The sequence below is a fragment of the Condylura cristata genome, unplaced genomic scaffold, assembly GCF_000260355.1.
Source record: "Condylura cristata isolate star-nosed mole 26May11 unplaced genomic scaffold, ConCri1.0 scaffold00004, whole genome shotgun sequence".
Taxonomy (NCBI): Eukaryota; Metazoa; Chordata; class Mammalia; order Eulipotyphla; family Talpidae; genus Condylura; species Condylura cristata.
This window is the reverse complement of record NW_004567105.1, coordinates 24,100,975-24,119,990: the sequence shown is the minus strand read 5'-3', so window position 1 is coordinate 24,119,990 and position 19,016 is coordinate 24,100,975. Positions and strand designations below refer to the sequence as shown.

At 33.9% G+C, this 19,016-nt stretch overlaps 1 protein-coding gene across 13 annotated transcripts in view; it reads right to left on the bottom strand.

Moving 5' to 3' along the window:
• Window positions 1–19,016, bottom strand: part of PPFIA2 (protein tyrosine phosphatase, receptor type, f polypeptide (PTPRF), interacting protein (liprin), alpha 2) — a 339,529-nt gene that overhangs the window by 42,106 nt on the left and 278,407 nt on the right. For all 13 annotated transcript variants that reach the window (XM_004675845.1, XM_012720376.1, XM_004675847.1 and 10 more), the window contains 2 exons: window positions 18,396–18,550; window positions 7,280–7,373 (listed from right to left, as the gene is read on the bottom strand). In XM_004675845.1, the coding sequence (XP_004675902.1) occupies window positions 7,280–7,373; window positions 18,396–18,550 (249 nt within the window). The remainder of the gene's footprint in view (window positions 1–7,279; window positions 7,374–18,395; window positions 18,551–19,016) is intronic.

Genomic DNA, 19,016 nt, shown 5'->3' with positions numbered 1-19,016 from the left:
TCTGTCATCTACATGTCTAGAACATATCTGAAAAGTTTAAGGGCACACATTATTTTGAAAGGAATCCATTTACTCTTGGTTATCAATCAACCCTTTCTCTTACTCTAAAACAATCTTAAAATTATTTACACTTATTTTGTAATCTAATAGTGAAGTGACCAGCCTTTAGCTTGGTGATCATCTGTTAAATAAGAACATTAGAGGATTTTTTAGACTGTGACCTAAAACTTGTCTCATTTTGTTCAAAGACTAGTGATGTAAAGAAGGGATCATGGCCCTTGAATTATGGAAATGCAATGATTTTTTTAAAATTTAATCAATACAAATGATAGAGACTTATTTAGATAAGGAGGTCATTTTTCCAGTTTATGTAACTATTATGAATTTTAATTCCTTGTTAATAGTTCTTTTTTTATTCTTTCCACATAGAAAAATGTTTCTACATGACAGAAAATGTGGAGACAGACATCATATAAAATCAAAACACACATGCATTTGCTTATATCATAACATTAAGGCATACGTCAAAACACACTAAAGATTATGCACCCACAGATAGGCTGAGGATTATTGTTCAACTTACTCTATAATCAATTAACATAGTGCTGTTAGCACAAAACAGTAGCTCTATTTTTTCTGTGTTCTTTTTCTCTCTCTAAATTAAATAAATTCATATAAATTTATCTTCTATTTGTATCTGTTTAACTATTAAGATTATTAAGATGTTTTGGACTTCTTCACTTTTTTCCTAATAAATTTCAATGCATTAGACCTTTAAGATTTTCAATATTACTGTTCTTTCTTTATTTATTTATTCATACAGAACTGGGGTACAGGGACAGAACAGGCAGATCTACGAAGTACACTGCTGAGGGGAGCAGCGGGCGGGTCAGGAGAGGTCTGCCTCACCATGTGGTCTCCTCCGGGGCAGGTGGGGATCGAACTCATGTGGAATTGGCTTCAGATTCTCAGTGCTGTGCTTTTACCCACTGCGCCACCAGGGAGGGCCTCAATATTACTGTTTTTTAAGTTCAAAAATTCTTATAATTTTCTATGGTTGGAGCTACCCAGGGCTGACTATGGTCAGCTAACAAAGCAATGATAGTTTCAGATCAGTGCAAGTGGAAGACTAGTTCTGAAACTCTAAGCAGTAAACTGGAACACATTTTTCCAAAGATATATTGAAAATGTTGGATGCAGGTTCTGAAATATTCCTATATTACTAGGTCTTTTTGAGTTGGTTGCTAAGCAGTGCTCACCAGTAGTCAATTCTGTACTAATGGAACTCTGGAATGACTAATTGATCTAAGTTCAAATACCTGTTCCACACTAAGCCAATCAGATGCTTTTGTCTAAGAATTAAGAACTCGGAATAGAATAGGATGCAATAAAAAGTATGAATTCTTGACAAGAGGCTATAATTCTCTTATTGTTTGACATATTGGAGGTAATCTGATTCTTTTGTTTCTGCAATTTCTCATAAATTCTCCTTTTGCTTTATCTAGCCAGATTCAGTTCCTACATCACTTACAAATTGGTTTTTAGGGGGGGGAGGTGTCATAAATACTTGCTTTACATATAAGTGGTATTACTTAAGATAGGAAAATGTTATTTAAAGCTTCTAACTTACACCTTGAAATTAACCCCTGGAATACAACTCATTTACAAGTTAATATGGCACCTAGGCACTTAATAAATATTTACTAAATGAAAAAATGTTGTGGAATTTCTGTGATACCTTTAATTATAGATATTTCCCGTGACATTTATTTTGCTTAGAGATATGCAAACTCTAAACTTCCAAATGCCAAAGATTGAAAATTCAGTCTCAAAGCACATTAAAGAGTGTACACACAAGGCTACCCCTAGGATTGTGATGGTAATAAATTAACTAAATCTATAGAGCTTCCCTTTTATGTCTTTGAAGTTCTAACATAAAGATTCACTGGTAGTGATTAATGCTGACTGCCATGCTCCAAGGATAAAACTGCTTCTCCAGAGGATGCTGCTGATACTTGTGTTGGAATGTTAATTTCATTTTAATGATGTTGAAAAATTGATTTCAAATATGACCCATATTTATTTAGCAGTGCTATCCAGTAAGGAAGCTATAGTGAGTCTTGTTAGTAATATATTACCTATGTTGTAACTAATACTGAAAATTATTAATTAGAGTATATTAATATTCCTATGGTATCTTTCAATCTAAGTCTCATAATACAGAAAAATTCAGCACACATATATAGTTTAATTTAAAAATTATATAGTGTGAAATTGAAGGAGCAAAACACTAGCAGATAAAAATGTTAAGTTCAAGATCTCATAACTTATATTTCTGGAGATGTGTAACCAGTCAGTGGATATTCTTTTAATATTAACATCCTCACTGATTATAAGGTTGTCATGAGAATTAGGCAGGTGTTTTTTTTTTTTAATTTATATATGCATACAGAACTGGGGTACAGGCCAGAGGTGCAGGAGCAGTGAGAGGATTCACCAGAGACAAAGTGGGGAGCAGAACAAGCACATTGAGAAGGTACATTGCTGAGGAGAGCACTGGGTGGGTCAGTAGAGGTCTGCTGCACCATATGGTTCACCTTCAGGGCTGGGGATCGAACTCCGCTCTGAAGCGGATGAGACTCTCTTGCAGAGCTGCGCTTTAACAAGTTGTGCCACTAGGGAGGGCTTGGACAGGTGTATTTCTATTGAAACAGACAACTGCATCTTTACTCCTAAATGTTCCTAAAAATAAGCCTCTTGAAATCAAAGCTGATTCTAACAATGAAAATTCTTCAGGTTAAATAACACATGAAGACAGTTTCATCTAACATGAAAACGGTCTCTTCAGATTGTGAGTATAAAAGTAGAAAATAAGCTTACAAATTTAAATAAAATATGCTTATAACATCTCTGAACCCCAGAGATAAGGAGAAAAATCTCAAGTATTCAAAGACAGAGAGTAAAAGAAATTCTACATGTTATATACAAAGAAATGACAACTGATTGTAGATATAACTAGAAGCAATTGGAGCAGTTCCTCCCAAGTTCTGAGGGAAATTTACCTTAAACCAATAGTCCTACACTTCTGTCAATTATCAATTATTTGTAGGGGTAAAATATATCTCCAGTTCTCTAAGGACTTAACGCGTATGACACACAACTTATCATTATAATTCTAGTGATGGTGATACGAACAATTGGTTGTAACCTATGTTACAGGAGGAAAAGAGTAAGGAATCTAATGAAATAGTTGCACAAATATATTTAACATTTAACAAAAACACTTCTGTAGGCAAAGGTGCTAATGAGAAAAAAATGTATTTCCTTCCTTGTGAGTTCACAGTACCTCTTGGCTAGCATAACATCTTTTTTGAATCACAATATTATAATAGTATTTTTTTAAGGAAAGGTGGGCTTTTATGTGTGTACCTTGGAACCCAGATCATTCTGTGTCAGTTTTGGATACCATCTATTTATGCTCATATAATTAAATCATGTTCTAACAGCTGTAGTGGTGATAAAGCTGATGTTTTGATCTCCAGTGACTTACTATCAAATCTATTTTAAACTGTCAAAACAGAGTTTCTATTTAGTGGGTCCTAAAATACCTATGTCTCGATTCTACACAAAACTTAGGTGGTTAAATAAGATTCAGAAATGTGTGTATTTTTGAAATAGTAGACATATAAGTTTTTACTTTGCAGGAATTTCTATTAGCCACGAAAATATTTTTTTAATTCTATGGTTTTCCTTAATTGGCCATCCCAGCAAGTAACTTTAAGTTTTAGCCCAAGACACTAGCTTGGTATTTAAGAAGAAAGAATAAGTTCTTAAAGGTCTTGGTGACAGTAGTGAAGAGATGACTTGTAGTTATTACTTGAAATGTGACTTTTAGATATGAGAGAGATGCTTAGTTTGATTAAATTGAAAAGGTAGTTGGAATCCAATGAAACAAGACAAAGGATGGATAAGATCTTAGAGTAGGGGAACTCAAATGGGAGCCCACATTGAGAAAATTCTGGACTCACCATTCCCACAGAAGACACGGATTGAGAATAATATGTACCTCAGCCTTAAATATGAGGAGATCTACTATGAGGTTATCAAAATTTTTTTTTAATTGTCAAGATTTAATAGGAAGATCAGAAAAAGTGACATGAACACTCAAGGCTTACTCGAAGAATTTCCATTTGATGCAAATACTGCAGGTGTCAATGGTCTCTATATTAATCCGTTGGGGAAGTTTTAGAGTAGAAGTTAAAAGAAAGTACAACAAAGGCAGAAACGTGGAGAACCAGGCAGAATGATAACTGGTTTACTTTTGGCCAAGGTGAAATATAGTTCTGATGAAAGAATAGTCACCTGTGTGAATATACACATCTAAGGAAAGAAAAGGTTTACAAGATGTTCTGGGGTAGAGGGTGTTTCCCTACTTCTCATCGTAGGATAGGATGATAGTTGGAAATACAAGAAAAAATAAATGTTTCACTAAAGTAAAAGTAGAATTAAGCAGAAACACAAGATATAGTAATATGTCCTATCTATGTGATTTAATTTGCTGAATGGTAACATGAACTGCAAATTAGACCTTTGTTTAAGACTGCCATTACACATTTTTGAACTTTGCAATATTTTGAAATATCTTGAATACTGCTGTCTGAAAGTATCTTTCCCATATGGCTTTTAAAAATGTGTCATAATGAACACTATTTTAAAATAACACTTTTCCTAATTGAATTTAAATCACAGACTTTTAATTGTAGACACCTGATATTCAAGCAAAGTTGAAAAAAAAAAAGGGTTTTCTCTAGCTCTGGTTATTCCCAGTGAGAATAATGAAACTCTGATATGAATTTTGGGACATAATACTTTTTTTCTGGAAACAGACATGTGCAACCTAAGTGTTCAACATTTCAAAAGAAGTTGCTCTATTTTTGCTTTTTTATATTTTTTAAATAAAATATACTTGAGTTTCTTCCCATCTTACAAGACCAACATCCATGAAATTTGTACACAGAAAAATACATGATCTCTTAAATCATAAATAAAGAGGATATGATATCTTTAAAAAAGAGAGAGAATAGGTATTGATAAATGAAATCTTAAATACTTCAGGAAAGTTAAGAACAAGTAACTAATGTTTAATCACAAATAACAATATGAAAATTTGAGAGTAGTAAAATTTGAAATGATGTAATTTAAAGTAACTTATTAAGACTATTCTTCAAAACTCATTATATGAAGCCACTTCATTTACTGGTAAGGCAGAACCCAAGGAATACTGTCACGCAGGTTCTGAATAAATGATAGCACTTATTTACATAATTCTCCTGAACACTGGTATAATATTCATGTTCACAAAGTTCTTACGTTGGAATAATCAGTAAAAGGAAATTTTTTGTCTTACTTTCATGGCTCTTACTTTTATGGCTCCATCTTAAACAAAATACTACTTTTTTATTGAAAATAATTGAATAAGAAATGTTAGCCTTTATTGTAGTGTAGAATATTCTTGTCATTCTTCATGTTAAAAATATTCTAATTTGGTATACATTTTGAAATACATTATGTCAAAACATACACAGAATAAAATACAAAAGATCAGCATAATATTAGATCTTTAAGTCTATATTAAAATCATTGATTATAAAATTACTTAGGATTTGAGAAATCCATAAAATTAATATCAAATCTACTTAACAGTGTGTAAAGTTAATAACTGCTGAATTTTAACTGTTAGTTTAAAAAGTATTGTGTTCTTAGAATGTTTAATTTTAATTGTCACTAAAAAAGATATTTGACTTGGTTTGGTAAACAATGAACAAACAATATATTGCCTCAGTAATCAGCCATATATGCAATGTGGAAGCTGGTCAGATTGCCACTATTTGTAATATTTCACCATAGAAAATTTGGGAATTAAGCTTTAAAGGAAATAAACTGAGTCCATTAGCTAAGCTGCATTTTGATTATTCTTATTCATTTAGACTTGAAAATATTTTAAAGAAATAAAACTGAACTTGCTTTAAGCTTGAAAGAGGTTTGAAAGAACCTACAAAGAGGAAGATTTTTGGAAGAAATTCTCAGAAAGTTGAACATAACAGTCTTTGATAGGAGTCAATTCAATGAAAACATTTCAAACATCTTGGATAATACTTAAATATATTTTAGACAGGTAAGAAAAGAAATATTAATTACTGTTGAATATATCTGAGTAATCTCACTGTATTTAAAAATTAATGCTCCCAAGATCACTTATTTTTTTCTGTACAGTATTGCTACTGAATTTGGATATATACTCACTTTCAGTAAGTTGTAAATTAATGAAAGAGTTAAGACTGAACTTGCAACCTGCAACTCTGTATTTCCTTACTATTTGAAAATATCTGCAAAGCAAATGAAAAGGCAGATATGAGGCAAATTTGTTATCTTGAGTGTATATCCATGTGAGCATATGTGTCAAAATAATGACAGAGACCTGGGTATTCTTTCATAGGAAAGAAGGTGAAAATGAAAATTATAGCAGAATATAAAATATTTCTAAGAGAAAAAGAAGGAATAACCAATGTATTTTGGAATAAGAAGAGATGCTCTGGCTTTTAAAGAATGTGTTCTAGGGTGCTATTTCATCACTGAAAATGTTACTATGTATTTTAAAATTGTGCTATTTATGAACCCACTTGCTTTCCAACAGCTGCTAAGATTCAAAATTTGCCAATTTTTCAAGTGATGTAAATGTTCCATATTATATGTGAATGAAAAGATACACTATCAGTTTCCTGACAGATGCATAACAATCTGCTGTAAGCCTAAAATAAGTTTATATTCAGTCAGTCAGAAATGTTCTGCTTTTGAATACTCCATTTTAAGAGGAGATAGTTCAGTTGTTTTAAAAAATCACAAAGTTGGGATAGTACAGTCTCTCATTTTATCATATCAATTCAATACTGAATTTTTCAGTACTGAATTTTTCATCAAATAGAATATGACATTATTTGTAAGGATACATATAAATATTTTAAATATATTTGAGATTTAAATATATATTTTGGTCTCTCAGAAGAAGCTGTTATTTCTATTACAAGTCAGAGACTCATGCTCATTTCAAACTGTAGCCCATTATAGCTCAGAAACTTGAACACTGAAATGTTATAGAGAATTCCAGGATAAAGTCATTATGCTTATTTTTTCATTCCAGCTATTCTCATTTAAGTTCCCCCACAACAATGATAAAGAATAAATAAAGTTAGAAAAGGAAGAAAAAAGTCTCCAAACCTACTTTTTCTTTAGTCTTCTATCCTTCTCAGCTTGAGTTCCAAGTTTGCCTAACCCCAGGGACTCCTGAGCTGCAGCCTCAGTCTCCATAAAGCCTCCTGTGAAGAAGCAACTATTCATGTTAGCTTGCATATTCCATATCAATTCTGAAATTATAAAATTACATTCTTGCACAAATGTAGAATCACATTTTTTGAAAGTTGTTTTTATATTTGCAAGCCAACATATGTAAAACAGAAAGGGTACATAAACACATGTGTGGAGAATGAAGGGGATGAGGGGAAAAGGTTACCTATTGCAACACCATTAAATTCAGCAGAACCTAAGGTGTTTACCTTCAATTCCAATTTGAGGGAATGGAGAAACATTTGCTGAATTTTAATTTTTTCATATACTGGTTCTGGAACCTTCTGCTTACCTAGATGATTCATACATCTTTAAGTATAAACCTTATATCCACCTTTCTTATGTTTGGCAGGTTTTGCTTTATTTTGTTTTGTTTCATAATAATGTCTGGGAAAATATTTTTACCCAGTGGTTTACACATTTGGGTTAGTGTCAGTATCATTTGCTTTGACACTTGTGTGTGTGAATATATACATATACATCTATACACACAGTGGTTGAAACCTTGCAATGAAAGGAGGGGAAGAAGAAATCTTGTGCATCACACAAAGAATTCCATGTTTTTACAATATAATTATTTCATTTAGAATCCTCAAACACATAATGCATAAGTTGTATATCTTAATAAAAAATGAAAGCTTAATCCTGAGCTCTGTATTCCCTTTGGTATTTGCTATACGGGAAAAACATGAAGTTAAGTAAGATAAATAAAAAATCGTCACTATTTTAAGTGAACTAGGATATATATTTATATATACACACACGTATACACACACACATATGTACATATGTAATGGAAGGGATTTAAACTTCACTTAAACTTGATTAGGTAAAACTCAAAGCTTCAATGTGCTTTAAACAAACCGTTACAAAGACTACACAATATATTTCACCAGTATATCAATACATAGAACTATTAAAGACAACTTCTACTATACTGTCATTGCAATGGACATTTCCCTACTTAACATTTGAAGGGCCAGATTATAATGTATTTGACAGAATGGCACATCTTAATAAAACACCGGAGACAATTTTGTGGTTATTGTTTTACATATTTTGTCTTAAATAATGTATAATACTTTGAAGAATAAAATTGGAGTATTATTATAAATATGCTAACCTCATACTAGCAACTCTATTACTAAATGAAAGGAAAGTACTCTTTCTTTATCTAACTCAGGGACCCAGAGTTTGACTATCAAGTTTACTTGATTATGCTCATGTGCAATTAATACTTAAGATTTTTTTACTATGGATATTTCCATTCTTCATTCTTGGTATCTTTAGGAAAGCATTCCCCTGTCAATTATAGACTTGGGGGTCATTTTTAAGTGTGGGATTTTTCACTATGCTAAGTGAGTGAATATTTTCATTTTGCTCCTATTATTGGTGAATACTTACTTTACTGTACATCCATAAATTACTATGCATAACCTGATAACCTGCAGTTAACAATAATATTGTTCTCTTGAAATGGAAATGGAAATGAATGATTTACTTAGAAGTACAAAATTCCTGATCAGTCCAAAGGGATACATAAAGACTGACAAAAGAGACTCTTAATAAGTAGTGAAGCATTCTCAATAAACACATGGTTGGGTGAATCAGGCCTTTCATTCTTCCTAATGAAAACTAAGTTATTTTTAAAATTTTTTGCAAGAACCAAACATTTTAATTAGGAAAAAAAGAACTTTTTTTTTTTTTTTTTTTAAATGGAAGGTTGGGAAGAGAACCACAGCTCCAGAAGAATATCTAAATCTGGTGACAGTCAGCTTCATTCTGCCAGAATCAATGGACTCTTTTGACTCTCTGGACTTCTGGAGTTTCTACACCAGCACTTCATTTGCTCATCACAGACAGTTATTTGAGCACTGGAGATGTGCCAGTTACTGGCTGTTAAGTGAAAAATACACACAAGACCTTACAAATTCAATTAGAAAAGAATATAAGATAACCAATCAATAATTTTATATTGACAACATGTTGAAATGGTAATATTTTGTTACATTGGCTTATAGAAATAATTCATATTAGAAGTAATCTCACTTGTCTCTTTTCTCCCTGTGGCTACTAGGAAATTTAAAACTGCATGTGACTTATTTTTGGTTTATTTTATATTTATTGATGCAATGTATCAACCAGTGGTTCTCAAGTGGAAAATGGTATTGTAAAGTCGAGGCAGCTGCGGCAAAGAAAAGGCGGGAACCTTGAATTTGGGGCTATTACTGTCTGCAGACCGGTAGCCTCCTAACCTTGAACCTCCTAAACTGGGTTATTCATTTGATCACTTTCTTTCCATATGATCAGTCTATGCCTAGTGGGTGTGCATGCAAAATCCAACCCAAATCCTTGCCCTCAGTGAAGACCTCTGAATATCATCACTCAGACACACTCACTCTGGTAAGTCTTCCAGGACTGAAAGTGTTGCAGTCAGGAATGTTCCTAGGATTAGGGTCTTCATCAAGCATGTCCTCCCAGCTCCCCTTCTTTACAAACACAGTTTAAACAACCCAAAATCAGTGGGACAACAATCTTGTGATCTAATCTTGTTTACCATTCCACTAGCAGGCGTGAAGGATGTATTTGTTGGAACATTCTCGCTACTATGGTCAAGCCAATAACCTAGAACACCCACATAGGTTGCAAGGTTCTGGGCTCCCTGAGACCTCAGGTCATGCTCATTCATGGGTTAAAGAGTAGGAAATACCCCGAGGAGAAGAACCAGGGGACTAGGACCACAGGTCTGGTTGAATCAGACACCATCTCCAGGTAGCACTGCATCCTGAATGATCTTAGGGTCTAAAGGGTAATGGAAAACTTCAGTGTTTGTATGATATCCTTGCAGGTCCAGGTCTTAGTGGAGGATACTTTTCCCAGAATATAGTGCCAACTGGCCTCCCTCATTAATGGGAGTCTCAGGAAGGAGAGCATGCCTTTGAGAATTTCAAGATAGGTGCTGCAAAGAATGAGGTTTTCTGTGGTTCAGACTGAGAAGCTAAAGGAAGGATCACTGTGCTCAGATCTCTGGAAGGCAGTGGTCCAGAAAGGCCTCTTTACTGGGATTGTGAGGGCAAGTCTTTATATTACCTGAGCTTGAGATTTCACTAAAAATTATTTACTTCTACTAATAACTTATCTCAGCTGAACAGGATTGAACCTATGGTCAAGCCAATAACCTAGAACACCCACATAGGTTGCAAGGCTCTGGGCTCCCTGAGACCTCAGGTCATGTACAGTGTTGTACACCAAAGTTACATCAATTGCAGAATTAATACAATTTTTAAAAAGCTACATCTATAGGAAGTCCTTTCCCAAATCCACATGTTCAGCAAGTCCTTATGAATATATAAAGCAGAGGACTCTAACTGCAGAGGTTATAAATAGAATCTTCTACTCATCTTTCTTTTATTTGACCTCTTTTCAATATCCATGTCATTCATTTTATATTTAAACACATTTGAATTTATGAATCGTTACTTAATTGTTTTATGTCTGTTAGTCTTTTGTCTCTCTGGAGGATGATGCATGGAGGTCAATCGTGGTGCATAAAGGGTATGGAATAAATTCATTCTTTATTGAAATTAAATACTGCATTCTTCAAAGTAAGGCCCTTTCACCTTGTAGAGCATGAATCATGATTAATTGATACTCTGTGGAATTCATATTGTATCTGTTGATTCCACAGCATCTAGGAACAAGACAAATATTGGGTGAAGGCCAGCACAGCCACCCAAATTTTATGTATAGAAATGTATTTGGTAAATGATTTTCATACAATGTGGATGTTATTTTTGTCACTTTGAATTTATCTTCTTTATTATGCTAATAATAGCAGGTCAATGAACTCAAACAATTTTAATAGAACCCAGCAGAGTAGATAAGGAAAGGGAATTGCAATTTTAGCAGGGGAAAAAAGCTCTTCAAAATAGTTTCCCATATGCTTTTAAGAAAATTTGCAAAAGTAGTTTTCATTTTTTTTTTAACTCGGGAATATAGGTACATGCACTTTTGTATGTAAAATGTGTACCCAATTTTATAAAATTGGGGATTCTAATATTGACATTCATTATATTTTTTGGTTTCTACTATTTTTTTCACTGCTTTCCTGGATTCAGTACTATTTGAGCTGTTTTCCATTCTTGAAAATCTTTTTTTTCTTTAAATGTCTTTGATTTTTTTTTTGTCCTTCTTTGCAATGTGTCAATGGTCTATTCTTTATTCTTACCATTCACTGCTAGCATCAGCTTAGTTAGTCACATTTACTTGGCTCTTTTCTTTACAGTCATTATTAGGGCTCTTCAGAGAACTAGCATCTCCCAAGCAATTCAACAGGGATGCATTAAGATTATACAAAGCAAATAATTCCCCTAGGAGTGAATGTTGTATAACACCCCTCCTTCTCTACACCTTGTCACCATGCCCTAAACTGGTAAGCTGCCTCTGCAGCATCTGGTTACTCTGCTCCTAACTCTCACTTCTGCTTGGATACTTGACCTGGCAGAAGACCATGTCACCCAGCAGCTTTCCTATTTGAAATTTTAGCTTGGCTTTAAGTTGCTGCCTCCCACCTCTGCATTCCTAGATCTTTTCTTGGCCAGGTAAAATGACCTTCAGTTTTGGTTTTTCCCTTTCTTTGATCATTTGGTTTCACATTCCAGCCCACAGCTAGAACATTTTTCTGGTAAATCACAGACAAAATCCAACTTCTTTTCCATCACATTCCCCTTGGAATTTATTTTTTCATGTGGTTTCAGTACCCTTTTCTCAGACATAAGTTCTACTTGAATTCTAGTATAGCTTTTCCAGATCCTTTCCATTTTCAACGAAAATGCTTGCAATAGACACCTCAAGACTAAAAATTAGGAACAGTGGAATTAAACTAACCACTGAACTGTATTCCTTCTTCAGGTTGCTAATGCCCTAAACTTCATTCTCTTTCTAGGACTGTTGATTCATTGATTTGCACCCTCTTTGTGATTAAATGTTAACTATCTTCACTTGCATTCCAGGACTCTTAGAGGTTTGTGTTACATTCCTAATAACATTGCCTATCTCTCTGAATTGATAGCACCATCAGAAACAAACCTACTAATTGCTGAGAAAAAAACCCTGTGGGGAAGGCAAATACCTTAACTGCCTGTCACCTATTTAGATATGGAAACGGAATGCCCTGCTCTTCCCTCACATTCCTACTTCCCTTATAAATTCCGAGCACAGCTCCCATGCGGGGAAACTGGTGGTTTCAGGGTGCCTATCCCACCAACTCCCCTGAAGACCTTCGCAAATAAAATTCCTTCATGTAAAGACAGTTCTCATGATTCAGAATTTCACTTTCTGGCTGTCGCTAAAGACCGAGTTTAATCATTTTCACTATGTTGCCACCTTTTCAATTGTGTAGGAAGACTGCCCTTTGATGTTCCTACTGGAATCAGACACATCCAGGGAGGGGAAAATTAATAATGTGAACTCCTGACTGATATGTCAGTGTCTGTTACAAGAAATGTGTAATATATACTATGTTTCATTTTACTGTGGTCTTGAAATGCTTACTTTACTTCCTCATGCATTCTTGTGTTATAGTCTCAAAAAGTAACAAATACTTTGAAATTGTCAGGCTTTTCTACACAAATGTGCAAAATAAATTATCAAGTTTTAAATTTCATATCACTCCTAGACATAGCCCATGGAACTAGAAAGTCAATAAAGTATTTTTTGATAGAAATGATCTCAAGAATATATTACTTGACTCACTAGGCCAGAAGTGAGCAGTGGGAACTGTTAACCAATTCTATCAAGCAGTTACTTTGCTGTGAGATTGTAAAATCATCTTAGCTGTGGTAAAGTATACCATGTTCATGGCATGACCTTTAAAGAGCTTCATACTCTGTAAATCCATCATTTAGAAACTACACATACATTTTAAAATGTATTCTTGTTAATGAGATAACAATTTTTACATCATAGTTTTACACATACATTGTTATAGTAAATGATTCATGGTGAATGTTTTGGAGAAAGCAGTATTTCTGCATATAAGACTTCTATGGAAGAGATTTGGGATTACTAAGATTAAAATAGATCTTAAATATCATCCAGTCCAGCCACCTTTATGAGGCTCAGATCCCCTCTATAACAGTCCCTTCTAATTTTTCCTTGTCAATTTCCAGTAACACTGAACTCAAAACTTCACATTAGAACTCTTTTGTATATAATTTTGATACTCAAGAAGTATTCTTTCTTACATAAAGATAGAGTAATCTCTCTACAACTTGAACACTTTTCTTCTAGTTTTGTATCCTCACCCAACAATGAAAAGAACAACAGTTCTTCCACATAACACCCCTAAAAATATTCTGTAATCAGTCATTAGAGAGGTCAACAAGGAGAATGAACACACCCATTTACATATCTACTCTTAAATGATTTAAACTCTCTACACCTATTCCTTTCACACCTCTAATCTTTCTCAAGGTCCTGATATGCTTCTGCCTTCAGAAGTGGATACTGTTTCTTGGCGAACTATTAATTCCTACAGCAGGGTGGAATAAAAAGCCTTTTTTTTTTTTCCTATTCCATTACTGTATATCTATCAATGAGGCATAAATTTATTAACTAATATATTGGCTTTAGAATTACATGAACATTCTAAATTGTTCTTACAAAATATGCTCTATCTGAAGAGGTTTTATCCTATATCTCTATACTTCTGAATCACACACAGTATTATAAACCAGTGTTACCATAATAAAAAATATAAATTAAGAAAAAAATGCAAATAAATCCTTGATATCTATACTTGTAGAGTAGGAAATTCTGAACCTTTTTTTTTTTTTATTAAAAAGTTTATTTTTACATCATTTTTCACATTTTTTTTTCATCTCAATTGTAATCCCCACGGGCTGAACCTTTTTTTTTTTAACCTTTTTGATATAACCTTTAGGAATAACACTAATCTCTTCATTTGGGATTCCAAGCCATATTAGTAATCCACAAATGAAAGCCTGTGCTATTGAAATGCCCATGGCCTGGTGATTGGGGGCTATGGCGACCAAGGACAGAGAGAATCCTAATCATGCCACCAGACACCTTGATCTAAAGTGGCATCACTCTACTCATCAGCACTATTATGGGAAGGTTAATCATTCAGTTACAAATCCCGCTTAATTTTTTTAATCACTGGGCCCCATTTTGACATCTTGACCACTGGGATGTCAAGAGTCAGACTCACTCACCACTTTTCCTGCTTAGTTACTAAGTAACTTTGTCAATGAAACAAATGAGCTTTGTCTGATATGGCTATTTTTAATATAGTTTAATTTGCTTTATCTCAAGACCTTCACATAAAATTAAAACTCAAGCCATTTAGGATTCTAATTACTAATGCAGGGTCCTGGACCTTGGGGTTGGGACTCCTTGTTCTTAGTAGCCCTGACAAGACAAGATGCCAAAGTTATAACTTTCCTGAGAAATAAACTTTTAATAAAACTTGGTATATGCTTATGTACTCTCTATTTTACAAAATTGAAAGCTCCTCGCTGACAACAGCTAGGCTTTAGTCATTTTTTTCAAGTCCATTTTTAATCACTCAACATTGGCTTCAATGTGTGCTTGTCCCCTCAAAACAGGAATAAATGACCTTGGATTATTTACATTTTTATTCCTCAAAAATCTCAGCTCTCTTGGCCACAACAACCTTTTTATTAATATCTCTTCTTGGGTGAAATCTTTCTCACACTTCAGCAGATAGAAGCAAAAAAGAGCTGCTGAGTGGTTTTACTTGTCTTATTGATGTCCACAATTTTATTCACCTTCCTTGCATTGTAAAATTACTGAATAAAAACATAATAATGATTTTACTTTTCCTGGGCAGTTTTTCCAGTTACTAGCTTGTTGTGGGTAATATTCTTCCTAACATTGTTTTTATAAGTCTATGTCACTTGCTGATATCTATCATTTGTTACAGATTTCTACTTTTAATTGGTGCTAGTTTCTGAATGGAAGGGCTTTATGAAAATACAATTGTACTGATTTCCTTTTCACCAGTTTTGAACTTGAGACACACAGCCCCTGAAAATGTATAAGAAAGGTTACATTTTAAGAATGCTCTATATTTTTCTAATTGTGTATGTGGGATACTTTTATTTTTGATAGATTATTGTTAATCAAATTTCTAATGATAATTCCTATCCGAGCTGAATATAAAATAAAAATAGATGCTGGAAGGGATAATGTTAACTGAAATAAGTGTAAAGGAGAAAGATAAATATCAGATGGTGTCACTAATGTGTGGAATATAAATTAGTAGCAAATAAAGATAAGATGCATAATTAACCCTTGATAGTTGACTGCAGAACTGAAGGACCAAGAGGGAGAAGGGGTTTGGAAGTTGTAAGAACAAAAGAGGGTAAAAGAGCACTTTGACGAAATACCTGATGGGGTGGCCAAATGTTACCTGAATTAGAAACAAATAACTTTACTTTTTTTAAAAAAGAAAATACAATTGAAAACAAACACATTTTAAATGGGAAAAGTAAATTATAGACCTAATGATGAAATTGCATGTTGAAATAGGAGTATGTAAAATGATTATGATGCTAGCAAAATAAATGTTTCAAAATAACTCTACACAATTATGAATTATACCATAATATACTGGAAATGACACAAATAATTTGGTGAGACTCTAATTGTCAAACAAAATGAAACACAATTTAAGTCTTTTTTAATATCAAAAAATCTTCTTTCCCTATGCAATAAAATATTTTATAACCTAAGGTTTCTTCTTTTAAGAGATATAAATCCAAGGAAAATTTAATTCTGCTGCTGAACAACACTATATCATACAGCGAGTGCATGTCAGTTTCCCAAGGCTTCTGAAAGATTTGAGTGGGTTTCAAACTGTGGAAGTTGGGAAATGCATTTTGAAATAATACTACTGTTGTGAATCTGCAAACATGAACATTATTCTCAAAAATTCTTTTGGTACCAGTGCAGGAAAGTAAGGATTATATATGAGTGATCATCTTTTTATTTGAGAAACAATTCTAAATAAATAATTCTAAATTAAATAGAAGGAAAAGAGGAAAAAACAAAGATGAAATAAAGACTAACAAAGACATTAAGAGAAATTTTAAATAAAAATATATGTAGATGATAAAAATGTCATCAATTCAGGAAATACATTTCATATTATTTCTACTTCGACAAAATACTAATTTATATATCCATTAGTGCATTCATTCATCTATATGTTTCTCAATCTATATATGTATGTTTATATATTTATCTCTGGTCATTTCAATTGTACTTATCAATATTTTTATTCAGTTAATCACTGACAATGAGCCAGCTGCCTTTTTGTGTGCATTTTTATATTTACTTTATGAAGAGTATGTACTTACAAACATACTGCAATTTCAAATAATAAATTGCAGGAACCATCTTTCTGTGAATATAAAAATTCATTTTTTTTTAGTGACTGCATGACAATCTACTGAACTTATTTTCTGTAATGGGAGTATTCAATTTGCATTCAAGATGTTCCAAATTAGTTTTTACAATTCAGTAATAAGTGTTATTAAGCACTTATACTTCTGCACTTATCAATAAAAAAGATGCACAGTTGCAGCAAAGTGTGATAAATATTGATACATAACACCACATTGTCCTCTGAAATGGCCTTTTACCAATTTACTCACACAATCTTTAAAGATATGTTTGTTCATTCCTGCCTCAACACTAGGTACAGTCAACTTTACAGTCTCATAAAATAAACTGATTTGAACACAACCCTATTTCTCTGTTCCTTCCTCTAGCTCCCACTTACATGCTTTATTCTGACTTAGAGTATTCTTTGCATTTTTGTGTAGACCTCAATTTTTTCAACACAAATTCTATACACTCACGTAGCTAAGATTTCACATACATCGATGGACTAAATGGTGTTATATGCAATGGTTTTAACCGTTTTTGAATCACTGGCACTGGGCTGAGTATCTGAGTTCTTCAAATTGTAACAGTGCAAGCCCCATAGAAAGGGGAGGTTCCAGGTTCCCTCCCCACCTGAGGAAAGGTGGAGTGGACCATCAAGAGGAAGCTGAAGAAGACTAGGAAAAGCACTTGGGAAATGAAAGAAGATGACTTTCGAGACTCTTGGGGCAGCAAGACATGTGAAGAAGAAGCTGTGCTTGCTTCTCAGCCCTAGACCTGTACCAGGGACTTGGGGGACATGCAGAAGACACTTAGATTGCCATGGGAGAGAGACAGATGGGGAGACTGGCAATGGCAGTCTGTAGCTTGATTTCTACTTTAGTTTTTGCTCCTTCATCCTAGACTTCCTTGGCCCCTTCTACCCCTTTCCGATAGTTCCCTGCCAGAGGTTTTATAGACTTGTGGCAAACTTTCAGGCCTCAGCAGCCCTGCTTAGGGTCAGCTCTGTTTGGCTGGGCATTTACCCTCATGCAGATGAGTAAGTTTGGGATTTCAGGGCAAAGTTCTTAAACTATATTCTTTCTTCTCTAGTTCACATTAATTCTATGAAAAGTTCTTTTCTGTTGAAAGTGTTATGCAGTAAGAGTATGTGCAGCATGGCAAAAGTCATTTAGAGCAGGCAGGTTTGGGGGTTCCAGGGTGCCCCTTATTCTATCCACCAGCAAAATTACCAAGACATTGTCTATTCAATGATAAATAAGCACAGCTGTGATAATACTTGCCTTATAAGGTCCTTCTCTCTGTCACAGAGTTTGCATCAAATACATTTTAACTATTGTTATTAATAGACACATCAAAAGGACTGAGTATTTCACAGGACTCTTACCTTCTTTCACCAAACATTTATTTAGCTAAAGTGTATTTGCAGTACTGATTTAAAAAAAAAAAAAAAGTTTGTCAGGCAGGAAAAAGAAGTGAGAAAATGAGACATGAAATGGCCATGGATGACTACTCAGAAGTCACTCAATGAGGGGCAGTGAAAAGCCAACATACATACTTACGGAGCTGCCCGAGTCGAGCTTTCTCTTTTTTACCAAACAGACGTCCTATTGAAGACTTTATCCCTTTCTTCTTGGGGGCTTTGTGAAGAGAGTCTTGGCTGCTGTTGGCACTGCCAAGCCCCAGGCTGTCTGGTTCAAGGGAAGAAGCTAAGCTACTGCAAAACATGAAAGAGGGTGAACTGTTTTGATGCAGCCTCTAAGAGGTACACAAGACTTGTTTCCATTATAAAGATACAAAAGGAAGAACAGTAGAGTTTAATGTCATTTTCTCTCTTAAGTCTCTTGTTTCCTCTATGAAATATTGAAGTGTGGTTTTCTCAGCCTTATGTCCGGCTATAGAAATGTCTCTTTGTTTGTGATCAGGTGATTATTTTTACCTAATTTTTGTGCAAGCTTCAGTCATATTAACTGCATGTTAAACAATCTTTATTATTTATCATGTGACCTTTTCTGGAGTTCTTTTTTTTTTAACCTAACAGAAACATATAGCTAATAATGAAATGTGAGCAACATCACTAGTTCATGGTTTTGGGGTAGAACAAGAATTTAGCACAATGACAGTGCCCTACTTCCATCCAGTATTTCTGAAAACAGCTACGCACATTTCAGAACCAAGTGACT